General features: G+C 39.7%; 1 protein-coding gene across 1 annotated transcript; it reads right to left on the reverse strand.

The window, feature by feature from the left end:
• Window positions 1-645: 645 nt before the first annotated feature.
• LOC135097489 (uncharacterized) lies at window positions 646-7,801 on the reverse strand. Its single transcript, XM_063999435.1, has 3 exons — window positions 7,787-7,801; window positions 2,080-2,370; window positions 646-1,032 (listed from the first exon to the last, which is right to left on the reverse strand). The coding sequence occupies exons 1-3, from the start codon at window positions 7,799-7,801 to the stop codon at window positions 655-657; spliced, it is 684 nt and encodes a 227-aa protein (XP_063855505.1). The 3' UTR covers window positions 646-654.
• Between the last annotated feature and the right edge of the window lie 17,489 nt (window positions 7,802-25,290).

Here is a 25,290-nt window from a genome sequence, read left to right on the forward strand (position 1 = left end):
TCACCATCCCTTTAATGGCCTTTCCGGCCACAACCCGAACACCCTGGCATGATAAATGCACTCAATCCCGGACATTTTTATTTTTTACTTTTTTTTTTCGCAAGTTTTCGGAAGTTGCTATATACTGTATGATGTTCTATAACCTTAATTCCATCTGATATGTAAGTATTAACCACGAGAGAAGAGGTTAAGGTTATTTCCATATTATCCGAGAAATTCCATATACTCTATGCGTTTGAGGATTACTACAGGAATGTGACCAAGACAGCGTAGCAGATGAAATAAGGGTGATAGATGCTGAAGTTTTCATCAGTTGGTGAAGTGACCATGCCGCCATACAAATTCTTCTTAAATTCTATCATATTGCTGTTATAGCCTACAAAGTATTGATGTACTACGAAATATATAAAATGACATCCTGGGCACTGTTGTGTATCGATAAATTTCCTTACTGGTGTATATAGTAGTAGTACTAGCAGTAGTGGTAGTACTAGTAGTAGTAGTAGTAGTAGTAGTAGTAGTAGTAGTAGTAGTACCAGGAGAGAGAGAGAGAGAGAGAGAGAGAGAGAGAGAGAGAGAGAGAGAGAGAGAGAGAGAGAGAGAGAGAGAGAACTAGACAGCACGGATAGACAGCCTCACCTTCTCCAGTCTCTGTCACTCCTCGTCAGTCATCATTTGCACCAGAAGGCGACCGTGTGTGTCCAGCATATGTGGGCTGAGCAGCAGCTCGGCTATTTCCTGGTGGCCGGCCTCCAGGGGAGCGTGAAGGGCACTGGCAGCTGAAGTTCCAGTAGAAAAAGGCCAATCTTCTGCAATCTGCAGAAAGGCGGCAATCTCACTGCAGTTGGAAGCCGTGGCGTTTACCAAGAGGTCGTTCAGTGCTGTCCGGTCAGTCTCCTTTTCCCATCTCCTGACAGCCTGCCACGGGGCATTTCCCTCGATGGTTTCCACCAAATAGTTGATGCCCTCAACAAGGGCGCCGCTGATCTTTTCCAGGTGACGCTTCTCTGCACGAAGCCGGCAGCAGTAGGCCTGTGAGGGAGGAAGGGTCCCGACATCAGCTACGCACCTTGCGCAGAGAGAGAGAGAGAGAGAGAGAGAGAGAGAGAGAGAGAGAGAGAGAGAGAGAGAGAGAGAGAGAGAGAGAGAGATGGGGAAGGAAAAGGCGGGGCAGCTATGCCCATTGTCATAAATCCCCCCAAAAATGCAAATACGAATGGAACCTTACCTAGTCAGTAAAAAATAAAATAAAATTAAATAATTAATTAAAAAGAAAAAAGATATATATATATATATATATATATATATATATATATATATATATATATATATATATATATATATATATATATATATATATATATATATATATATATATATATATATATATATATATATATATATATATATATATATATATATATATATATATATATATATATATATATATATATATATATATATATATATATATATATATATATATATATATATATATATATATATATATATATATATATATATATATATATATATATATATATATATATATATATATATATATATATATATATATATATATATATATATATATATATATATATATATATATATATATATATATATATATATATATATATATATATAATAAAAGCATTCTTACATTTTTTTAAAATGTCATGTTTGCCAGGCGTTATTACACTTGATTTTAGGCTTATACTGATGAATTAACAAGGATTCAACAATTATGAGACCTACTTCATTGCATTGTCTAAACACTGAACTAAAGTGTCCTTTTATGTAATTATGAGATTCTGTTGCATGTTCTCTAATATTGGGCAACTTTGGTGTGCTACAGATCTGCCATGCATATCAGTAAAACTTGGAAATGAGGATGTTGGTACAAAGGTTCATTCTTAAAAAACTAGCAAACCTATAACTCATACAAGTTTTTTTTTTTTTTTTTTTTTTACTTTCCACACTACATAGGAGCCACCGCTGAGATTCGGGTCCAGTGCCGGTGCTCGTCCTCACCTTTAATGTGGCACAGCTGTGAGACAGGCAAGGGAGGATACTCACGGTGGTGAGAGAGGCCAGCACCCTGTGGGTCACATCGGGGCTCTGCCAAGCCTCCTGCAGCAGGCTGGCGGGCAGCGACGCGCTGCTTGCCAACAGTAGGCTGACGGTGCGTGCACGGTCGGTAGTGACAGCCAGTCTGAGGACGGAGCGGCCACCCAGGGGCTCTATAGGGGTGCCCTTACACAGAAGGCTGGATACCGCTTGCACATTGTCCCCGCGACTAATTGTTGAGAGCAGCTCCTCGTACAGGTGCTTGGGGAACTCTCCGCTCTGCTGGAGAGAGAAGGGAAACTATGGTGCTTATGGTATTGAAACGAAAGGTATATATGACTATGATGTAATAATATAAGTGTTGTCACAATTTTCAGAAAGTTTCGTTCGGTGGCGACAGAAGTGTTCACTGGTGGCTGCGGCGACGTGTCTTTGTGCATGTATATAGTGTGTGTGTGTGTGTGTGTGTGTTGGATCAAGGACTGGCGCCGAAAATATAAGAGGTCAAGTGTTGTAACTGTTTTTATAGACCCGGAAAATGTTATGGCCGGTGTGTGTGTGTGTGTGTGTGTGTGTGTGTGTTGGAAGCAGCAGCGAGTCGGTTGAGCAAGCGGCACTGGACGGGGTTGGGGAGACCAGGAGGCATTTTTCCAAGTCTGGAAGAGTATATACATAAGGAGAAATTAGAGCTAATCAGCGAACAAGCTGAATTCAGACCAAGTGTTGCCAGGTGGTGATGTCATTACACACCATGCCTAGGCTATGCACGAATGAAAGTTTTAGTATTATAATGTTTTAGTAGCCACTGAAGAACTAAAACGATGACTGGTGCAGTGCAACGCAATGTTTAGTCATGCTTTGAAAGGTGTGATGCTTTAGCGTCTGGCAACACACACACACACACAGACACACACACACACACACACACACACACACACGCTATAACCTTTTCCGGGTATATATATATATATATATATATATATATATATATATATATATATATATATATATATATATATATATATATATATATATATATATATATATATATATATATATATAAACAGTTAAATAATTGAACTGGTATATTTTCGGCCCCAGTCCTTGATGAATGTTTTTTTTTTCGCCTAAGTTACCTATTAAGCTCGGTAAGTTCTCAGAATTATAAATATTACCTTACCTAGCAATCAAACATCATATAGGGGCGTAAATTTAACGAGCAGACTTACTCGCTCTCTTCCTGCTATACTCATTATGAAAAAAGTCACTGAACCGAAAAGTAACTACAGAAACACCACCACCGACAGCGAGGGCTTTTTATATCTCAACAAGATGTCCTACTCACAATTTGATGACTTAGTTCTGATGATTATGGATTTTGTAATGTCTAAGTTTAGAGCATAGCCTCGTCAAATTTAAAACTAATGTAAAAAGTCAAGAAAAACTCAAGAAGAGGTCCGGAAAAATGGAGATAAGTATATTCCATGAGAACCAAGACGCTTCAATTCTTACAAACTGTATCCCGTGGGCGTCAGAAAGTTGTTTCAACAGAATCTTATATGACACCACGGAGTTAAGCACATAGGAGTGAAGAAAACCTCTGCCGGGTAAGTACACTTTTCTTTGGTTACTGAGGGTTTCAACCAATCCATTCGCTGAATAAGTATACACAAGTATATTGTCCATCATCATGCCTACTGTTTACCTCATGTGGTTTTGTAAGTTAATTCATGTGTTATAAGGAGAACCACACTCTAACAGGCAGAAAATAAAACATTGCAGTACGTTAGTGAAGACATTTCATATATATATATATATATATATATATATATATATATATATATATATATATATATATATATATATATATATATATATATATATATATATATATATATATATATATATATATATATAGACTTTTCTCCTATGGACTTCCTGTCATAAATTACTCCTTAGGGTATTATTTTAAGAAAGGACCATAACGCTGTACATATTAAGGAGTATAAATTTTTATTTTCTATATGAATACCGAGAAACTTAATTAAAGCTTTCATGGCATATTAACAGTAGTTTCCATGATTAGGAGCTTTTGTTAGGTGATCCACGCCGTTTAGGTCAAGTTAGGCTAGGTCAGGTAAGAATTCCACTCTTTTAAGCTATTATCTCCATCCAAGTACCCTAAAATGATCATTTACATGTTCCCTGCCCATAAATCCCACTTCCCGATGACTCCCCAAGATCATAGGGGCATGAAGGGAGAAGACGTAAAATTAAGTATTTTCGACGTGTATTATGCTCAGAATCATCTATAATACTAAAAAAAAACGAATATCATAGTTTTGCAATTTGGTCCCTTTGTTAAAAAAAAAAAAATGCCGTCCTTAGGTATGGTTTAGTTAGATTATGTTATGGGTACTTAATTTAGGTGGTTTTGGTTATATAAGGGTAGATTTGGTTAAAACTATTCAAAAAATCTCTTGTTTTATTTATTTATTTATTTATTTATTTATTTGTTTATCTTTTTTTTTAAAGGAGGAGGAACACTGCCCAGGGGCAACAAAAATTAATAAAAAAAAAAAGCCCACCGAGATCCTGGTCCCTAATAAGGTCTGAAGTCGTGGTCAAAAATTGAAGGATAAGTTTCTTGAAACCTCCATCTTGAAGGAGTTCAAGTCACAGGAAGGTGGAAATACAGAAGCTGGAAGAGACTTCCAGAATTTACTAGAGAAAGGGATGAATGATTGAGAATACTGGTTAACTCTTGCATTAGAGAGGTGGACAGAAGCGAGGCCGCGGGAAAAGGGGAGGCATGCAGTTAGCAAGATCTGAAGAGCAGTTAGTATGAAAATAGCGGTAGAAGATAACAAAAAAATGCAACATTCCGGCGATGAGAAAAAGGCTGAAGACAGTCAGTTAGAGAAGAGGAGTTGATGAAACGAAAAGCTTTTCATTCCACCCTGTCTAGAAGAGCGGTATGAGTGGAATCCCCAGACATGTGAAGCATACTCCATACAGTTAGCAGCTGAGGGGGTGAGAAAAAACTGGCAGAGACGTCTCAGAACGCCTAACTTTATAGAAATTGTTTTAGCTAGAGATAGGATGTAAAGTTTCCAGTTTAAATTATAAATAAAGGACATACCGAGGATGTTCAGTGTAGAAGAGGGGGACAGTTGAGTGTCATAGAAGAAGAGGGGATAGTTGTCTGGAGGGATGTTTCGAGATGATACATGAAGAAATTCAGTTTTTGAGGCACTGAACAATACCAAGTTTGCTTTGCCCCAATCAGAAATTTTAGAAAGATCAGAAGTCAGGTGTTCTGTGGTTTCCCTGCGTGAAATGTTTATTTCTTGAAGGGTTGGACGTCTATGAAAAGACGTGGAAAAGTGCAGGGTGGTATCATCAGCGCAGGAGTGGTGTAGAAGAGGTTTGGTTTAGAAGATCATTACTGAATAACAGGAAGAGAGTGGGTGACAGGACAGAACCCTGAGGAACACCACTGTTAATAGATTTAGGAGAACAACAGTGACCGTCTACTACAGCAGCAATAGAACGTTCAAAAAGGAAACTCGAGATGAAGTAACAGAGAGAAGAATAGAAGCCGTAGGAGGGTAGCTTTGTGTCAGATTCTATGAAAAGCTTTTGAATATAATTAAGGCAACAGCAAAAGTTTCCCCAAAATCTCTAAAAGGAGATAACCAAGACTCAATTAAGAGAGCCAGAATATCACCAACAGAGCGGCCTTGGCGGAACCCATACTGGCGATCAAATAGGAGGTTGTGAAGTGAGAGATGTTTAAGAATCTTCTTGTTGACGATATATTCAAAAACATTAGATAGGCAGAGAATTAAAGCAATAGAACAGTAGTTTGAGGGATTAGAACGGTCACCCTTTTTAGGCAGAGGCTAAATGTAGAACATAAGAACATAAGAACATAAGAAATAAGGGAAGCTGCAAGAGGCGACCAGGCTTACACGTGGCAGTCCCTGTATGAAATATACCTACTTATTTCCACCTATCATCCCCATCCAAAAGCCCGTCTAATCTTCTCTTAAAGCTGTCTAATGTCTTAGCACTAACAACATGATAAATGAGTCCGTTCCACTTATCTACCACTCTATCTGAGAACCAATTTCTTCCTATCTCGTTCCTAAACCTAAATGTTTTAAGCTTGAACTCTTTATTTCTTGTTCTATCCTGGTTGTTGATGCTAAGAATTTTGCTTACATCCCCTTATACCACTTAAATACTTCTATCATGTCCCCGCTTAACCTACGTCTCTCTAAAGAATGTGAATTTAACAGCTTCAACCTCGCCTCGTAAGGAATACTCCTCATCCAGGGACTGCCACTTGTAAGCCTGGTCGCCTCTTGCAGCTTCCCTTATTTCTTATTTCTTTTAACACTCCTCAAAAATTAATCATAATACCCTATTTGCCCTGTTTCTGGCCTCTATGCATTTTTTTCCTAGACTGATTTCAGAGCTAACTGTAACTCCTAAATCTTTTTTGTACCCTGTACCTACCAGACTTTCGTTGTTTAATGTGCACCTACAGTGTGGGTTTCCTCTATCTACGCTAAGTACTTTAGATTTATTGATATTAAACTGCATTTGCCATCTGTCCGTCCATTAATTCATCCTATCTAAATTTGTCTGCAAGGCAATGGCATCCGATTCTGACCTAATTAATCTACCTATCTTTGTGTCATCCGCAAATTTATTAAGATCACTACTAATTCGACTAACGAAATTGTTAATACATACATACATATATATATATATATATATATATATATATATATATATATATATATATATATATATATATATATATATATATATATATATATATATATATATATATTAAAAACAACAATGGCCCTAATACTGTCCCTGTGGCATCCCACTAATTGCATGACCCCACTCCAGCCGTTTATTACAACTCTTTGTCGCCTGTCGCTTAGACATGACCTTATCCAGCCTAACACCCTCCCATCTATCCCGTGTGCCGTAACCTTTCTCAGGAGCCTTTGATGGCGTACCTTGTCAAATGCTTTACTAAAGTCCAGATATAAGATGACATAACTATCATCATTATCTACTGCCTCGTACACTTTATTGTAAAAACTTAACAGGTTTGTTTGGCAAGACTTCCCCTTCGTGAAGCCATTCTGTGACTGATTAATCAAGTTATGTTTGTCTAAATGTTCCTTAATGTTCCTCGCTATTATTAACTCCAACTATTATTTTACCTCCAACTGAAGTTAAGCTGACAGGTCCATAATTAGACGCTAAAGTTTTATCTCCTTTCTTAAAGATGAGTACTACATTAGCTTGCCTCCACATTACTAGTACCTCACCCGACTCCAGTGATTTCCTAAAGACAGAAACTAACGGCTCACTAATGAGGCGCGCGGGGCAACAACGACGTAACCGTGAAATTTGAGATTTCGTGTTTTTGCCTGCTCCGTGTGGTAGAAGGGTGTAAAAGTCTCGTGGTGATGTCGGCCAAGTCATATTCGACCATCTAAGCACCTGTACTAAGGCTCAAAGTCGAGCGTAGTGCGGAGAAAATTTCTCTGGACTAACATCTCGAAAGCGGTACAACAACGACGCAACCTGCTCCTCCCAGCCTCACGTGCGTATGGCCAATCAGCGGCGCGGTTGCAGCCGCCCGGCGCGGGCGAGCCAATCACAGCACCGCTGCCATGTTTACCAGCGCCGTTGCCATGGTGACAACACACTCACCATGTGCTCATCCACTCTGCCCTTTAACACGCCCGAGCACAGACGCACGCTACCTTTCTCGTGACTCTTTACGCAACTATGGCTACTAGAGTGCAGACGAAAGTGTCACAGCATCTTGCTGTGGCCACCAGCCTTACGTAAGTTTTTTAAATCCCCAGTCAACCCGACTTAATGGGTTGAAGGGGGATTTAAAGGGTTGGTAAATCCGCTAAGGGCATTGCCAGGATCAAACAGACGTATCCTGGTAATCAACTTAACTGTCTCAAGCCAGTGTAAAGGATGAGAGCCAACTATATTCATTGAATACAAAAAAAAAAAAAAAATTCGTTTCTTCATAATGTTCTTGACATAGCGGCTTTCCATTAATACTTACCAGAATGCATGCACAAACATAAAATTATCAGCATTACACACTGTTAGTCATAGCAGGACGTCAAAGTTATGGTAGGAGTAATAACGTGCCGGTAATGAGTAAGTTTTATTTTTTACGCTCGGAAAAAAATTCATAAAAAATTTATTTATGTACCAATCTTCATGAAACTTTCACCTAATACTATGTGTAATAGGCTCTAACACATTATTAACAATTGAAAACAATATCGGGAAAAAAAATTATTACCTACGGTATACGCGTTAATTAACGCGTAAGTCATCCACCCAAAATCGTCACCTATCACTTCGAAACCTACATCCCCAAACAGAACTACCCAAGACCTTTCAAATGATGTATAATACTTACTTATTTAAGGGTATCCTATTGTGCGCAATCAGTGTTTAACTTTGAGCGCGTTTTTCTCGAAACTTCCATTTCTCGGTTACGTCGTTGTTGCGCCGCGCGCCTCTAATAATCTCTTTACATTCCTTAAGTATTCTGGGATATATTTCATCAGGTCCTGGTGTCTTGAACTTTTTTAGCCTATCCATCTCCTGTTCCACTATCTCCCTAGTTATGGAAATATCTGTCAGCTTCTCATTCTCATCTGCTCTAAACACCTGTTCACTATCTGGCATATCCTGCATGTTTTCCTGGCTGAAGACAGTTAAAAAATACTCATTCAGAAGTTTACTAATCTCCTCCCCAGCTAACCAGCTCCCCATCTGTTGCCTTTAATGGACCTATAGTACCCTTATTCTTTGTCCTGTATACCTGATAAAATCCTTTGTGGTCCGTCGTCGACTGGCTGGCTACGTTTAATTCATAATTGCCCTTAGCTTTCCTCGTTAACATCCTGACTGTTCTAATTAATTCTTTATATTGTGGCCTTAAAACTTCTTCACCTGCCCTTAATCTCTTATATATACTTCTCTTCCACCATATATAATGTTTTAACCTAGCAGTCATTCATTTAGAGTCATTTTTTTGTGATTTTATTGTTTTATACGGAATGTTTGCTAATTGACCTGTATGCACTTTACGAAATATTTATACAACTCATCTACATTTACTTCACAGAATCCCCTCATCTCAGCCCCTTCCATCCTCTTCACTCCCTCATCTACTCGCCTCGACCTCATCTCTCCCATTTCAGCATGACCTGACCCCCCAAGATACTCACACCTATCTTCCCCTATCTCTCTCTCTCTCCTCCACCCTTGCGGACACATCTTCCCTCCTCTTATCCTACACCCTCACGCCTCACCTCACATCTCTCATCCTGCTTTATCTCTCTCATCTCCCTCCCAGACTTAACCTCACCCTGCATCCGTTGCTAGTCAACTCCTTGGAGGTACCTTTTTAATTCCTCAAACTACTCTCCTAAAGTCAGGTATCTTACTAGTGTTTTTGCTTCTAAAAGTTTGTTCCCATTTTGAATTGTACCTAATTTCCCAATGGTCACTGTTACCTAGCTGTCCTCCAACCTCTACCTGCGTGACTGCTTCCTCCCTTTTAGTAAGAATTGAATATAAAATACTGTTCCCCCTTGTGGGTTCTACGACTACCCGTTAAAAAAAAAAAATATCTTGAATTACCTTAAGAAATTCCTCTGTTTCCTTGTTACCCACCATCAGACTCCAGTCAATATTCCCAAAATTAAAATCTCCTACCATACATACCTGACTGTATCTGCCTGCTCTATTTAATTCCTGCCACAGTGAAGTGTCAATTTACTTTGTACTGTTCGGTGGCCTGTACACTACTCCCAGTACTATTGGTTGTGGTCCTTCCTTAATATATACCCTTATTGACTCTGTTTTATTGTTTTTATTCTACTGTTAATACAACACTGTAATGTGTCCCTAACGCATAACGCGACCTCTCCTCCTCTCCTGTTTTCCCTATCTTTATAGAATAGTGTATAACCATCTATCTTAATCTCTGGAATAAATTCTTTTCCTGCCATATCTAACCAAGTTTCTGTTAAAGCAATGCTATCAAAGTTCTCTACACACGCTATTCCTCTAAGTAAGTTTATTTTATTCAAAATATTTTTACTATTTGTGTAGTAAACACTTAAGCTATTTCTCACCTTCCCTGAGCTAGTTACCTTTCTAGATTTAACCCTTCATTTTGACCTCACAACCACTTCTTCCCTCCTGACTAACGAAAAAAGCGCTGGAGTGCAGTTACCTCCCGCTCGAGTGTTCCGGCCAAACTTCTTGGAAGAAGAAAAGGTAGATGTTGACAGACTGAGTTGAAAGCGTTTGACTGGGCAAGGCGTAAGCACGGAGGCACAGTTTCGGAGAACAATAGTTGGGACCCCATCAGGTCCATAATCCTTCTGAGGGTTTAAGCCAGCGAGGGCATGGAAAACATCATTGCTAAGCAATGTGTCTCTGACACGGAAGCAGTAGTCATTCTAAGGAAAATCAGTAAAATACCTGCTTAGGTCCTCCAACTGACAGAGGTAAAACGCCACAGGCACCTCTGCTTAGAGGGATCCTGAGGAGGGATTGGGGCGATAGGACAACATACAGATATGAGATTGCGATCGGAGGAGCCCAACGGAGAAGAGAGGATGACAGCATAAGGAGAAGAATTAGGTTAGGTTAGGAAAAGGTCAGGAATGTTGGGAGTATCTCTAAGACCGTCAGGAATACAAGTAGGGTGTTGCATCAATTGCTCTAGGTCATGGAAAATAGCAAAGTTGAAGGCTAGTTTACCAGGATGGCTAGTGAAGGGAGAGGAAAGCCAAACCTGGTGGTGAACATTGAAGTATCCAAGAATGGAGATCTCTGCAATAGGAAAGAGAGTCAGAATGTGCTCCACTTTAGAAGTTAAGTAAAAGAATTTCTTATAGTCAGAGGAGTTAGGTGAGAGGTATACAACAGAGATAAATTTAGTTTGAGAGAGACTCTGTAGTCGTAGCCAGATGGTGGAAAACTCTGCAGATTCAAGAGCATGGACACGAGAGCAGGTTAAGTCATTGCGCACATAAACGCAACATCCAGCTTTGGATTGAACATGAGGATAAAGAAAGTAGGAGGGAAAGAAAAAGGGGCTAGTGTCAGTTGCCACAGACACCTGTGTTTCAGTGAGGAAAAGAAGATGACATTTAGTAGAGGAGAGATAGTGTTCTCCTAATTGAAAAATTAGATTTGAGACTGCAATTGTTGCAGAAGTTAATGAAGAAAATGTTGAGTGGGGGCGGTGTCAAGACACTTACGGTCGATATCAGAAGAGTAGTCCGACCTCGGGACATTTGTGGTCCCCTCCCCACATGTGAACTCAGAGGTTGGTGTAGGACTCGTCATTATAATTTTGAATTTTGAGTGAAGGGTGTGTGTGTAATTAAGTGCTTGTAGTTTTGTATGAAGGAAGAGAGTTGTCTTTAGAGGGCAGGCTGTGACTGCTCCCTTGTGTTGTGAGACAGAAAGGGAGTTCAGTGAGGTAACAGCTGGTTTTGATGGTAAGTTTACCGGATCCCCTGATCCATTGCTTTAGACCTCACTGCGAGTAATTTTCGTTTCGGCAGGTGCCTACTGCCTCCTTCTCCTGCCTCTGTTACCAGAGCTTGGTTTGGTGAACATATGTTCACCTCCCAAAAATCCCACACCTCCACTAGTCAACATATAGTTCAAGATTTGTCATCAGGAGCACGTATTATTATTATTATTATTATTATTATTATTATTATTATATATATATATATATATATATATATATATATATATATATATATATATATATATATATATATATATATATATATATATATATATATATATATATATATTGTCACACACGTGACTACTCTACCACGGAACCAGGTGCCTGCCTCTCAACTCGTGGCGCTGCCACGTGTATAGCTTGAGGCATACTGGATACGTGACCTCTAGCAGGCTACCAAGCCGATAACGAGGGGTGGAGTTCCATCGAGCTTCAGTCTCCTCCAAGGGTCGCTACAGCTCTGAGGTCGCCTTGGCATACGCTGGGAGCCTCATATACACTCGAGAGCGGTGGTAAGAGTTACACCAGTGTTACACACCCACACACACACACACATAAACACACACACACACACACACAAACACATTTATATTTATTTTCTATTATGTATATGTAAAGGTGTTTATTTTTGTAATTTGTATCTATATGCATTTACTAACTTGGCTTAAGTTATTAACTGAACCAGTCTTTTAAGTTATTCAGTCCAGTTCAGATTGCCACTCCTTGTTACTTACTTTTACTTACTTAAATAATCTTCAATTTTGTATTGTTACTTAATTTAAGGGTTAACTTTAAGATATTAAATAGCAGTTAAAATGTCTCCTTTTCTCTTTTCTTTTAACCCTTCCATTGTTAGTGTGAGCAACACCCCTTCATGGTCCATCCCCTAGAGTTCAGTGTATGCTCACACGTAACAATATATATATATATATATATATATATATATATATATATATATATATATATATATATATATATATATATATATATATATATATATATATATATATATATATATATATATATATATATATATATATATATACATATATATATATATATTTTTTTTTTTTCAGATATTGGGTTGATGTAAGTTGCCTACTCTTCCTTTGCTGATTTCTTTGTGAATTGTATTTTTCACCTGTATATTTATTATTTTTTTTCTTTTTTTCTTTCTTTTCTTTCTTTCTTTTTTTTTTTTTTTGAGATCTTGCCCTACTTGAAGTAGGGCCTGATGCACTCAGTGAAATTACAAAACTTTAATTTTGTTACATCTATGAGTGCCTTCAAGCATACTTATCAGTCTACCATCACACTGCAATAATGCATGTGTTACATAAAGTAGCAACTAGTTAGTTAGTTGTGTATTTTATATTGGCTACACTAACACAGAGTATTATTAATGTTAATTTAAAAGTTGCTGGGTGTTCATGAACGTGACCGTAAGGAATGTCCATAAGAGGTCTAATGAGAAGCTGATGTGTGAATTTCGTTTCTTTGTGGAGACCTACGGGAATCACAATTATCTCCTTGGCTCTGCTGATGCCTAAACTACAAGAGAAGCGTTTAAGAGGTATTTTTGAGCAAGGTACAATAAAACCATAAAGTTATTGTTGCTGCCTTAACATTTTTTTTTTTTTTTTTTTTTTGCCTGTCAAGATCTACACTGGATAGGGATTATTGGTGGTGAGAAAAAGCAGGATGAAGATAGAGATCTTTTATTCCCCGAATATTTCAACAATGTGTCTTCAGAAGGAATGAGTTTTTGCTGAAGAACACAATTTATAAAAATGTTTAAGAAACAAAATATTTCATGCTTCACTTTTTTTTTTATTTTTTTTATCATCGCAATCCCGATTAACTTGTGCAGCCTATAAATGTTGTCCGATACTTTCCTTTTGGTTTGCAGCTATTATATCGTAAATTACAAATTGTCTTTTGGATTAGTGAATTAGAGTTAAATAAATCACTTCTGTGTTACATTCTTTATGATAATGATACGTCTGCCCTATTATTTATTTATTTACTTTATTTTTTATGGCTATTTCAGAAATGTGTATACCATCTACTAAAATATAGGGGGCGCATCACAATTCACAGAACGAAACAGGTTACCATACTTACAGAATAATGTAAGCTGTCAGCTTTAGAGATAATTAATTTTTATAAGTGGTTATTGAAATTACGCAATAGTTGAAATAATTAAGATGAATTTAGAATTACATATGTCAAGAAATAAATACGTTTCGGTAAATGAATGCAAATTGTATTAAAAGAAAAATAGCATTAGCTTGATATTTCATTAATGTTGTAAAAGTAATAAAGATAATAAGCATAAATGTCATTACACACTTATGAACAATTAGATTAATGAAAAAAGGCTATCATATATAAGGTGCATGCACAAATACATAATTGATTACCTTTATGTATATTCATGTAATTAATTAAATCACCGTTAGTTTTTAAAAGGAACACACATTAACTCAATTTTGTCAAGCTACCATCCTCCTTGTAAATAATTTATCAACATTGTTTAAATAAAAAATCATTACATCACACAAGAGAAACAAGTCTTCCAGTAATTCTTCAAAACTGTTTCCTTACCTCATTACTTAACTACTTAAATTGCTATTGATTTATCTTAATACTGTTCATATAGTATACAGCATGAGTTAGTTCACTTTTTTTTTCACAAAATATATGCAAAGTTGCTTCATTTACAGTTTGTGTACTTGTAGCTCTGTGAACCCATAACCTCTTGGTGCACTCATGCCCTTGGTATTGAAACTGATACTTTTTTAACAAGCGTCCTGGTTGTGAATCAGCCTTATTTCTATACCCTCACGTCACTATCTCACACTGTTTTCCCCACAACTTTCCTTATTTCTTTGTCTGTACCCTCACGTCACTATCTCACTTTCCATACAACTTTCCGTTCTTTTTTTTTTTTTTTTTTTTTTTTTGGCACACGCCTATAGTAATTTGTGTGTTGCAATGACACCTAATGCCAAACCTTTATGTAAATCTTTTTCCAGTAAATTTACATTCATAATAGACTTTAAGCAATTATTTTTTTTAACATGATTCAGCATGGTGAAACAAACCATTGGTACTAAAGCCTTTTTTGTAAGAGGATTGTCACAGCACTTTATGACTGACAACTGTAATGCGGAGAAAAATTCTCTTAAAACAGTTTCCCCAATTCAAAACAATAAATTTGTGTATTTCATTTACTACAGCAATCATGGAGGCAGGTGACCGGCAAGAGGTAATGGGTAAAGAACCTTGTTTATGCTTTTCTGAGGAATAATTTAAGACAGTTATGGAAATTTCAAAGAAAACAACCTTCTTCTGACATATCCAGCATTTACAAAGTATTGCATTTATTTTATTTATTTATTTTTTTTACATTTTACTTTTTATTGACAACAGTGAAATATATGAAGTATAAAAATGTAACTTATGTTCATAAAGTAACTTTTATCATCATAAGTTTCTTTGAGCAACTTGATAGTAATATCATAATTTTCTTTAGTAATGGTTAATTCAGAAACTATTAGGTAGGCAGTACCCTTCATTTGGCTTAACAAACAGTAAAATTTATTTATTTTTGCCATGTCTTGTCTTTGATGGATTAATCCCTTTAATTTATCCCTGAATGAGAGCCACTAAGTGATATTTCCTACGAATTCTGGTAAAGTTAAGGCCGGCAGGGTTATGTTAGGCTGGTCTCTCACTGTTGTACTAAGAGGGCTGTTGTTAGTTAAGTTACTTCTTAACAGTTTTAATTCACCTTTTGATGTAGTTAGCTGTTCACTGTAATTTATTTCTTGTTGTTTATAGTCTGAAATGAGAGATCATAAGCTTGAGCATTCTTCTCATTTAACAATTTAGTGTCCAATTGATTGAAGGTGGACTGATAGCTATTCCATTTTTACTTCAATGATTGTATTAATGTAATGCCGCTCTCCTTGTCTTCTAACTGTGTTTTAAATGACCCGCTGACGCGTATATCTAATAGCTGAATTAGGCAAGGAGTACAAAATTAATGTGTCAAGTGACACATTAATATCACTCAAAAGGGAAATAAAAAAAATAAAAAACTCCGGGAATAATTTTTTTCCCCTGCCACATTTTTTTTTCTCCACATTCCTTAATTGACTTCACTAATAGGATAATAGATCCCAAAGTTGTATAGCAAGGGAAAGGAGAGAAGGAATTAAATTTTATTGAGGCAACTTACAAGCGAGACAGCGAGGGGACGCGCTGGCTTGCGCGGGGCAAAGCCCACCGTGCCTCTTGACGCCACTTCCAACTCACCTCCTCTCTGGGTTGCAGGTAAAGTGCCTTGAATTTGAAGTTGGAGTGGTGTGTGACTGTATATATGTGTGTTTAGGAAGACGATGACAATAAGTTGGAAATGAAGTGGTGTGATAAAGTAATTATAGGTGAAATAATCATGTGTATGTGTTGGTATCCCTAGCGGTGGCAGACAAAGCCCGCCGTGCCTCGTGACGCCACTCCCCCCACTCACCTGCTCTCTGTCTTGCACGGTGTAAATGAAAAGCTGAGTGCATTCTGTAGATTATGTTAAATGGGCACAGTCAAAGGTAATAAAGCTTCGGTGGTCGAGTGTGGTAGAGTACCACACGTAAGGGTATCTGATAACTTGCCTAGTGGTCATGTAATGGCGGTCGTGGTACCTTGGGTCTATATCTATCATTGAAATTAACACATCTGGGGAGAGTTCCAAATTAATTTATATAGTGAATCAGAGGCAGTAGACACCTGCCGAAACGATAATTACTCCCAGTGAGGTCTAAAGCACTGTTCAGGGGGTGCTGTGAACTTATCATTAAACCCAGCTGTGACCTCACTGAACGTTTCCCTTTGTGTCTCACAACACAAGGGGGTAGTCACAGCCTGCCCTCTAAAGACAACTCTCTTCCTCCACACAAAACTACAAGCACCTAATAACACACACACCCTTCACTCCAAAAATTTTAAAATCATGGCGACTCCTACACCAGCCTCGGAGTCCCCATCTGGGGAGGGGACCATAAATGTCCCCAGGTCGGACTGCCTTTCCGTCGACGACCCTAAGTGTCTTGACACCCCCCTCAACTTTTTCTTCATTAACTTCTGCAACATTCGCGGTCTAAGATCTAATTTTCAATCTGTAGAACACCACCTCTCCTCTTCTAAACCTCATCTTCTTTTCCTCACTGAAACTCAGGTGTCTGAGGCAACTGACAGTAGCCCCTTTTCTGTTCCCTCCTACTTTCTCTATCCTCATTTTCGATCCAAAGCTGGATGCTGCGTTTATGTGCGCAATGACTTAACCTGCTCTCGTGCCCACGCTCTTGAATCTTCCGAGTTTTCCACCATCTGGCTACGACTACAGAGTCATTCTCATACTAAATTTATCTGTGCTGTATACCTCTCTCCTAACTCCTCTGACTATAAGAAATTCTTTGACTACTTAACTTCCAAAGTGGAGCACATTCTGACCCTCTTCCCTTTTGCAGAGATCTCCATTCTTGGAGACTTCAATGTTCACCACCAGCTTTGGCTTTCCTCTCCCTTCACTGACCATCCTGGTGAACTAGCCTACAACTTTGCTATCCTCCATGACCTAGAGCAATTGGTGCAACACCCTACTCGTATTCCTGACCGTCTTGGAGATACGCCCAACATTCTTGACCTTTTCCTGACCTCTAATCCTTCTGCTTATGCTGTCACCCTTTCTTCTCCGTTGGGCTCCTCCGATCACAATCTCATATCTTTATCTTGTCCTATCACTCCAATCCCTCCTCAGGATCCCCCTAAGCGAAGGTGCCTCTGGCGTTTTGCCTCTGCTAGTTGGGGGGACCTGAGGCGGTATTTTGCTGATTTTCCTTGGAATGACTACTGCTTCCGTGTCAGAGACCCGTCTTTGTGTGCTGAGCGCATAACAGAGGTGATAGTGTCTGGCATGGAGGCGTACATTCCTCACTCTTTTTCTCGTCCTAAACCTTCTAAACCTTGGTTTAACACAGCTTGTTCTCGTGCTATACATGATAGAGAGGTGGCCCACAAAAGGTACTTAAGCCTTCCTTCACCAGAATCTCATGCACTTTATATTTCTGCCCGGAACCATGCCAAGTCTGTTCTCCAACTAGCCAAAAACTCCTTCATTAACAGAAAATGTCAAAACCTTTCAAGATCTAACTCCCCTCGTGATTTCTGGCATCTAGCCAAAAATATCTCCAATAACTTTGCTTCTTCTTCTTTCCCTCCTCTACTTCAACCAGATGGCACCACTGCTATCACATCTATTTCTAAAGCTGAACTCTTTGCTCAAACCTTTGCTAAAAACTCTACCTTGGACGATTCTGGGCTTGTTCCTCCCTCTCCTCCACCCTCTGACTACTTCATGCCTCGTATTAAAATTCTTCGTAATGATGTTTTCCATGCCCTCGCTGGCCTAAACCCTCAGAAGGCTTATGGACCTGATGGGGTCCCTCCTATTGTTCTCCGAAACTGTGCCTCCGTGCTTGCACCTTGCCTAGTCAAACTCTTTCAGCTCTGTCTGTCAACATCTACCTTTCCTTCTTGCTGGAAGTTTGCCTACATTCAACCTGTTCCTAAAAAGGGTGACCGCTGTAATCCCTCAAACTACCGTCCTATTGCTTTAATTTCCTGCTTATCTAAAGTTTTTGAATCTATCCTCAACAGGAAGATTCTTAAACATCTATCACTTCACAACCTTCTATCTGATCGCCAGTATGGGTTCCGTCAAGGCCGCTCGACTGGTGATCTTCTGGCTTTCCTTACTGAGTCTTGGTCATCCTCTTTTAGAGACTTTGGTGAAACTTTTGCTGTTGCCTTGGACATATCAAAAGCCTTTGATAGAGTCTGGCACAAAGCTTTGATTTCCAAACTACCCTCCTACGGTTTCTATCCTTCTCTCTGTAACTTCATCTCAAGTTTCCTTTCTGACCGTTCTATTGCTGCTGTGGTAGACGGTCACTGTTCTTCTCCTAAATCTATTAACAGTGGTGTTCCTCAGGGTTCTGTCCTGTCACCCACTCTCTTCTTATTATTCATTAATGATCTTCTAAAACAAACTTCTTGTCCTATCCACTCCTATGCTGATGATACCACCCTGCACTTTTCCACGTCTTTTCATAGACGTCCAACCCTTCAGGAGGTAAACATATCACGCAGGGAAGCCACAGAACGCCTGACTTCTGATCTTTCTAAAATTTCTGATTGGGGCAGAGCAAACCTGGTATTGTTCAATGCCTCAAAAACTCAATTCCTCCATCTATCAACTCGACACAATCTTCCAGACAACTATCCCCTCTTCTTCAATGACACTCAACTATCCCCCTCTTCTACACTGAACATCCTCGGTCTGTCCTTTACTTATAATCTGAACTGGAAACTTCACATCTCATCTCTAGCTGAAACAGCTTCCATGAAGTTAGGTGTTCTGAGACGTCTCCGCCAGTTTTTCTCACCCCCGCAGCTGCTAACTCTGTACAAGGGCCTTATCCGTCCATGTATGGAGTATGCTTCACATGTCTGGGGGGGTTCCACTCATACTGCTGTTCTAGACAGGGTGGAATCAAAAGCTTTTCGTCTCATCAACTCCTCTCCTCTAACTGACTGTCTTCAGCCTCTCTCTCACCGCCGCAATGTTGCATCTCTAGCTGTCTTCTACCGCTATTTTCATGCTAACTGCTCTTCTGATCTTGCTAACTGCATGCCTCCCCTCCTTCCGCGGCCTCGCTGCACAAGACTTTCTTCTTTCTCTCACTCCTATTCTGTCCACCTCTCTAACGCAAGAGTTAACCAGTATTCTCAATCATTCATCCCTTTCTCTGGTAAACTCTGGAACTCCTTGCCTGCTTCTGTATTTCCACCTTCCTATGACTTGAATTCCTTCAAGAGGGAGGTTTCAAGACACTTATCCACCAATTTTTGACCACTGCTTTGACCCTTTTAGGGACTGGCATTTCAGTGGGCATTTTTTTTATTAGATTTTTGTTGCCCTTGGCCAGTATCCTTCCTACATAAAAAAAAAAAAAAAAAAAAAAAGATGTGTAGAATATGAGAGACGGACACTGGACCACCCCCTTTTAACCTTCTGCCCGTTGTGGAGGGAAATATTTTGTTTGTTATAAAATTATATTAAGTTCTTAACTCAACTGTAAAATGACAAACATAATAAAGTGTTTTAAATTGTATTTTTTATTTATTTATTTTACTTATTTATTTATTTATTTATTTATTAATTCTTCTTATTCTTCTTATTTTGGAGACATGAGTACCTATCATTAAGTGAAAGTGTATAGTGAAATTTGGGTGTTGAATTCTCTGTTGTTGTTCCCTTAAGTTCATATGAATTGAATTGTGAATTAACTGTGGTGAAATAGTAACTGAATAAATTTTGTTTGTTCTGTGAGAATGTGAGCTGTCATTCTTCATCCCAGTTGCACTCACCCCTTTTGCTAAAAAAACGAACTACTGTAAATAAATTACTCCAAAGAGACATCAGTGCCTGTAAACAAAATAAGGGTAACGCTACCAAATCATTGTTTTTAATGCTCGGACATGCTACCAAGTAACCAAAGGTAAAGTAAAGAATAAAAGGCAAAGTAAAATAATATCATTATAGGACCTGTTCTGTAATGATTTTAAGACACAAGGTGAAAAGAAAATTATATGAAAAAAAACATTAAAGTATATTTAGTATTCTTCTTATGGTAATAATTATTGTGGTATATAATGTATGAATATATTGTTACAACCACATATTTCTTCTCCTTTTACAGCTGCCTTAAATTGGACTACCTTTCACCCAAGTCACCACCTACGTGACTTGGTGCATGCATGGCTTAATATGGGTTACAAGTTGCTCTTTTGACTCTTACATTCCTTACACAGACGGTCATAATACCAGATCAGCAGCCTGTTTCATCCACCCCACAAGGCAAGGTAATATCACAACAACTGCTAAACTACCCCAGCAGCTGCTACGTTCTAGGGAGGCACAATCGCAACAAGAGACAAACACATATAAAGGTTATAGTGTTCTACAAGATACCGCCCACATGAACGCCCACATGAAAATATCTATCCACTTTTACAGAACACTATTTCCTTCTGCTGTGCTTTATCATATCTAACTTCCCAGACATGCAATGATATTCTACGTGCAGACTTTATATCGGAGTCATGCATCGCAGTAGTATATAACAAACACATTATATACACACAAATGGCCCACATAAACAAACAAGGCGGTCCCTGACTGCTCACTTTCACTAGGTAATCGATTCACGAGGAGACGAGGAGTCACGTAATATACACAGAATACCTTCCAAGGAAATACGCTAACAAGCAGACAGATAGAGACACATAAGCATTTCTCATATAACCAGGAGTGTACTGCAGTAATTTACTTAAATACCCCTTAAATCAACTGGCCCTTCTAGCTGTATCTGGGAAACACACCACGCTGAACTCTCAGTGGTCGCGTGGGAGGAAGGAGAGGGGCGGAAGGAGTACCCCACCCCGCCTCACTACTCGCCTCGCACTACTCTTAACTTTTCTTCTGAAAATTTTGGTGAATAAACAATAGGCCCTAGAGGAATATCAAGAGGGTAAGAACATAAGAAATAAGGGAAGCTGCAAGAAGCGACAATGCTTACACGTATTTCTTTTTTTTTTTTTTTATGTAAGGAGGACACTGGCCAAGGGCAACAAAAATCCAATAAAAAAAAATTCCCACTGAAATGCCGGTCCCACAAAAGGGTCAAAGCAGCGGTCAAAAATTGATGAATAAGTGTCTTGAAACCTCCCTCTTGAAGGAATTCAAGTCATAGGAAGGTGGAAATACAGAAGCAGGCAGGGAATTCCAGAGTTTACCAGAGAAAGGGATGAATGATTGAGAATACTGGTTAACTCTTGCGTTAGAGAGGTGGACAGAATAGGGGTGAGAGAAAGAAGAAAGTCTTGTACAGCGAGGCCGCGGAAGGAGGGGAGGCATGCAGTTAGCAAGATCAGAAGAGCAGTTAGCATGAAAATAGCGGTAGAAGACAGCTAGATATGCAACATTGCGGCAGTGAGAGAGAGGCTGAAGACAGTCAGATAAAGATATGAGATAGTGATCGGAGGAGCCCAACGGAGAAGAAAGGGTGACAGCATAAGCAGAAGGATTAGAGGTCAGGAAAAGGTCAAGAATGTTGGGCGTATCTCAAAGACGGTCAGGAATACGAGTAGGGTGTTGCACCAATTACTCTAGGTCATGGAGGATAGCAAAGTTGTAGGCTAGTTCACCAGGATGGTCAGTGAAGGGAGAGGAAAGCCAAAGCTGGTGGTGAACATTGAAGTCTCCAAGAATGGAGATCTCTGCAAAAGGGAAAAGGGTCAGAATGTGCTCCACTTTGGAAGTTAAGTAGTCAAAAAATTTCTTATAATCAGAGGAGTTAGGTAAGAGGTATACAGCAGAGATAAATTTAGTATGAGAGTGACTCTGTAGTCGTAGCCAGATGGTGGAAAACTCGGAAGATTCAAGAGCATAGCACGAGAGCAGGTTAAATCATCGTGCACATAAATGCAGAATCCAGCTTTGGATCGAAAATGAGGATAGAGAAAGTAGGAGGGAATAGAAAAGGGGCTACTGTCAGTTGCCTCAGACACCTGAGTTTCAGTGAGGAAAAGAAGATGAGGTTTAGAAGAGGAGAGGTGGTGTTCTACAAATTGAAAATTAGAATTAAAAAATCAGGTGTTCTACAGAAAATTAGATCTTAGACCGCGAATGTTGCAGAAGTTAATGAAGAAAAGGTTAAAGGGGTGTCAAGACACTTAGGGTCGTCGACAGAAAGGCAGTCCGACTTGGGGACATTTATGGTCCCCTCCCCAGATGGGGACTCCGAGGCTGGTGTAGGAGTCGCCATGTATGAAATATACCTACCTTTTTCCACCTATCATCCCCATTCATAAACCCGTCTAATCTTCTCTTAAAGCTCCCTGATGTCCTAGCACTAACAACATGATTACTGAGTCCGTTCCACTCATCTACCACTATTTGAGATCCAATTTCTTCCTATCTCTTTCTTGAACCTTAATTTTTCAAGCTTGAACCCGTTATTTCTTGTTCTATCCTGGTTGCTGTTCCTAAGAATTTTGCTTACATTATGCTATTGCCAAGAACAACTTTTCAACTATAAATTGTGAGAGGCTCAACATAAGGGAACAAAGGGAAAGTGCTGAAATTAAATAGGGAAGAAGGGAGGGAGATTTTTATACTTATAACGTAACTGCGAGAGCGGGGAAAAGACTCATTGTGCAGCAGGCATCTCCAATTCCGCTCTCTCTCTCTCTCTCTCTCTCTCTCTCTCTCTCTCTCTCTCTCTCTCTCTCTCTCTCTCTCTCTCTCTCTCTCTCTCTCTCCCCTTTGTCATCGTTCTCTTTCTTCCTTCTTTATTCCTACCTCTTATTTCCCTGCTACTTATGCCCTATATAAAATGCCCTGCCACTAACAAAAAAATTTCGGAAAACAAAAAAAAAATTACGAAAATTTTGGGAACGTATAAATTGAAACTCAGCACAACTCAGGGCAAATTACATCACATTCGAAACAGGAGCATACTCAAATTACAAATAAGAGAGAGCCACGCAAACACTATTACAAACAATCATCAAAACAACTAGCAACAACCTTGGTTCTCCATACTCAAATTGCCGTTTCTTTCTCCTCCTCCTCCTAGACCTGTCTGGTTCTTCGCCAGGACCTGCGGTTTCCCCGGCTACATCGTTGTACAGGCGTACTTCAGCAGGCTGTTGAATATGTAGCTCTTTTTACATAGCAGGCACGGCTGCCCCACCATTTCCTGTGACCCTCATCTTTTCCTCTCTGTCTCCGTCGTCTTCTCGGTCCTCTGCCTTCCCTACTTCTCTACCCTCTATACATACTCTCATCTCTCCTACTCTCTCTGCTAGATAGTCTACTCCGTCTATATCTTCTCCTTTACACTGTACAAGCAGCGAATTCTCTACATCTCTGCAACATTCATGAACCAACCAGGAGCCATAGCCTCCTAATGTATCATGTCACTGCCAGGCATTACTCTTCCCTGGCAAACAAAACTCTCTTTCTGGCCGCCAAGCAAGTCTGACCCTCTCTCTATACTCCCATCTCTCCTACTCTCTCTACTACAGTCTACTGCCACTGTCCACTATTTCACTCCAACTTGCCCGCTTATGGCTCCTTGGAACTATAAAATAAGAGGTGCCTTTCAGCCGCTCTTAACAAAACAAAATTCTGCCTCTTGAGTGTGACACAGCCAAGCTTGCTTCTTACTGTCAGGTAGAGCAATGCTATCACATGCTATTTGTCCCGGCGACCCCTCGATGACACAGGTATCGCCGCAACGAGCTAACGGTTGCTCCTTTCCGGGACGCAACACTCCAGTTCCCGCACATGGAACTAAACTCCCGCACGGGGCCATCACAAAACAACATACACCAGATCTAACATGAGCTCGGCCAGCGTGCCCTTGTGTCAGCCCTACTGGTCCTAGGCAACTGCATCCGTGTGTAATAACCTTTCGTCCCCGATACCTTGTTGCTTTGAAGACGGCATCCAACATCACCCACTAATCTTCTCGGGTCCAACTGCTGAAAATTAATAACAGCTTGGCCACCCGCAGCCCCCGGCAACGCTGAGGGTGCCTTCTGAGCGGCAAGCAACAAATCATCATATGCAGCCTCACTCAGCGCTGCCTCCCGATGCTGCGTCATAACGTTCGCATCAAATGCATCATCATTACTACTCCCACAGAAAGGAGCAATTGGGCTGGCAACATCGCAAATCAGCCCCACACTAAGAGAAACAACACCGGCCAAAACATAATGGAGAGAGAAGCCCCAGACAAGAGGTCATCAGGCTTGCCAACCTGACTAATGTGGTTACAACCAATAAACATGGCCACTCCCGGCTACCAAAACCGCGCCAACGGCTCCAGAATTAACCTGACTCCAAAACTGCCAAACACCAGGCTGCTGTGTGCTGGTAGTGCCCGTGCCTCCTTAACTGCGGGTGACTCCAAAAAGTGGATCCCCAAACCTCCGTCCTCCTCTCACCGCTGGCTATTCACAATACTGTTACTCTCAGCAACCGCTGCCTGATCCTCTATTTTCTTGCCAGCCACTCCTGCCTTGGCATTTTTGTGCTCTTGCACAAAAATGAATGACACCAGGCCAAACCAGACCTCACAATAAGGTAATAACAGATGAGGGGACAATACACGCTCACGACCGAATGCGAACCGAACCTCATCACATTCCTTGTTCCGGCCCTGAAACACAATGAAAACCACCGTCTTCTGAGGACTCTTGGAGGCTGTGGTTGTTCCTTATTTTGGGCAGTTAAATATAAAGTGTCGAGTATTCTTCTCAATAATGACACAAAAGTTGCATACTGTAACTGGGAGTGCTGTCTTGCGTGCTCCCATTCTGTCTCCGTTGAAGGCTGAAAGGAAACATATTACCTACAGGGCCGATTGTCGCGCCACAAGACACAACAT

This window comes from Scylla paramamosain, unplaced genomic scaffold (genome assembly GCF_035594125.1).
Source record: "Scylla paramamosain isolate STU-SP2022 unplaced genomic scaffold, ASM3559412v1 Contig22, whole genome shotgun sequence".
Taxonomy (NCBI): Eukaryota; Metazoa; Arthropoda; class Malacostraca; order Decapoda; family Portunidae; genus Scylla; species Scylla paramamosain.

What these genes read in the sequence shown, in the direction of transcription:
- LOC135097489 (XM_063999435.1), bottom strand. An exon ending in TGCTGGCCTCTCTCACCACC is followed by an intron (nt 1,033 to 2,079) that starts GTGAGTATCCTC and finishes CCTCCCTCACAG; the next exon opens with GCCTACTGCTGCCGGCTTCG.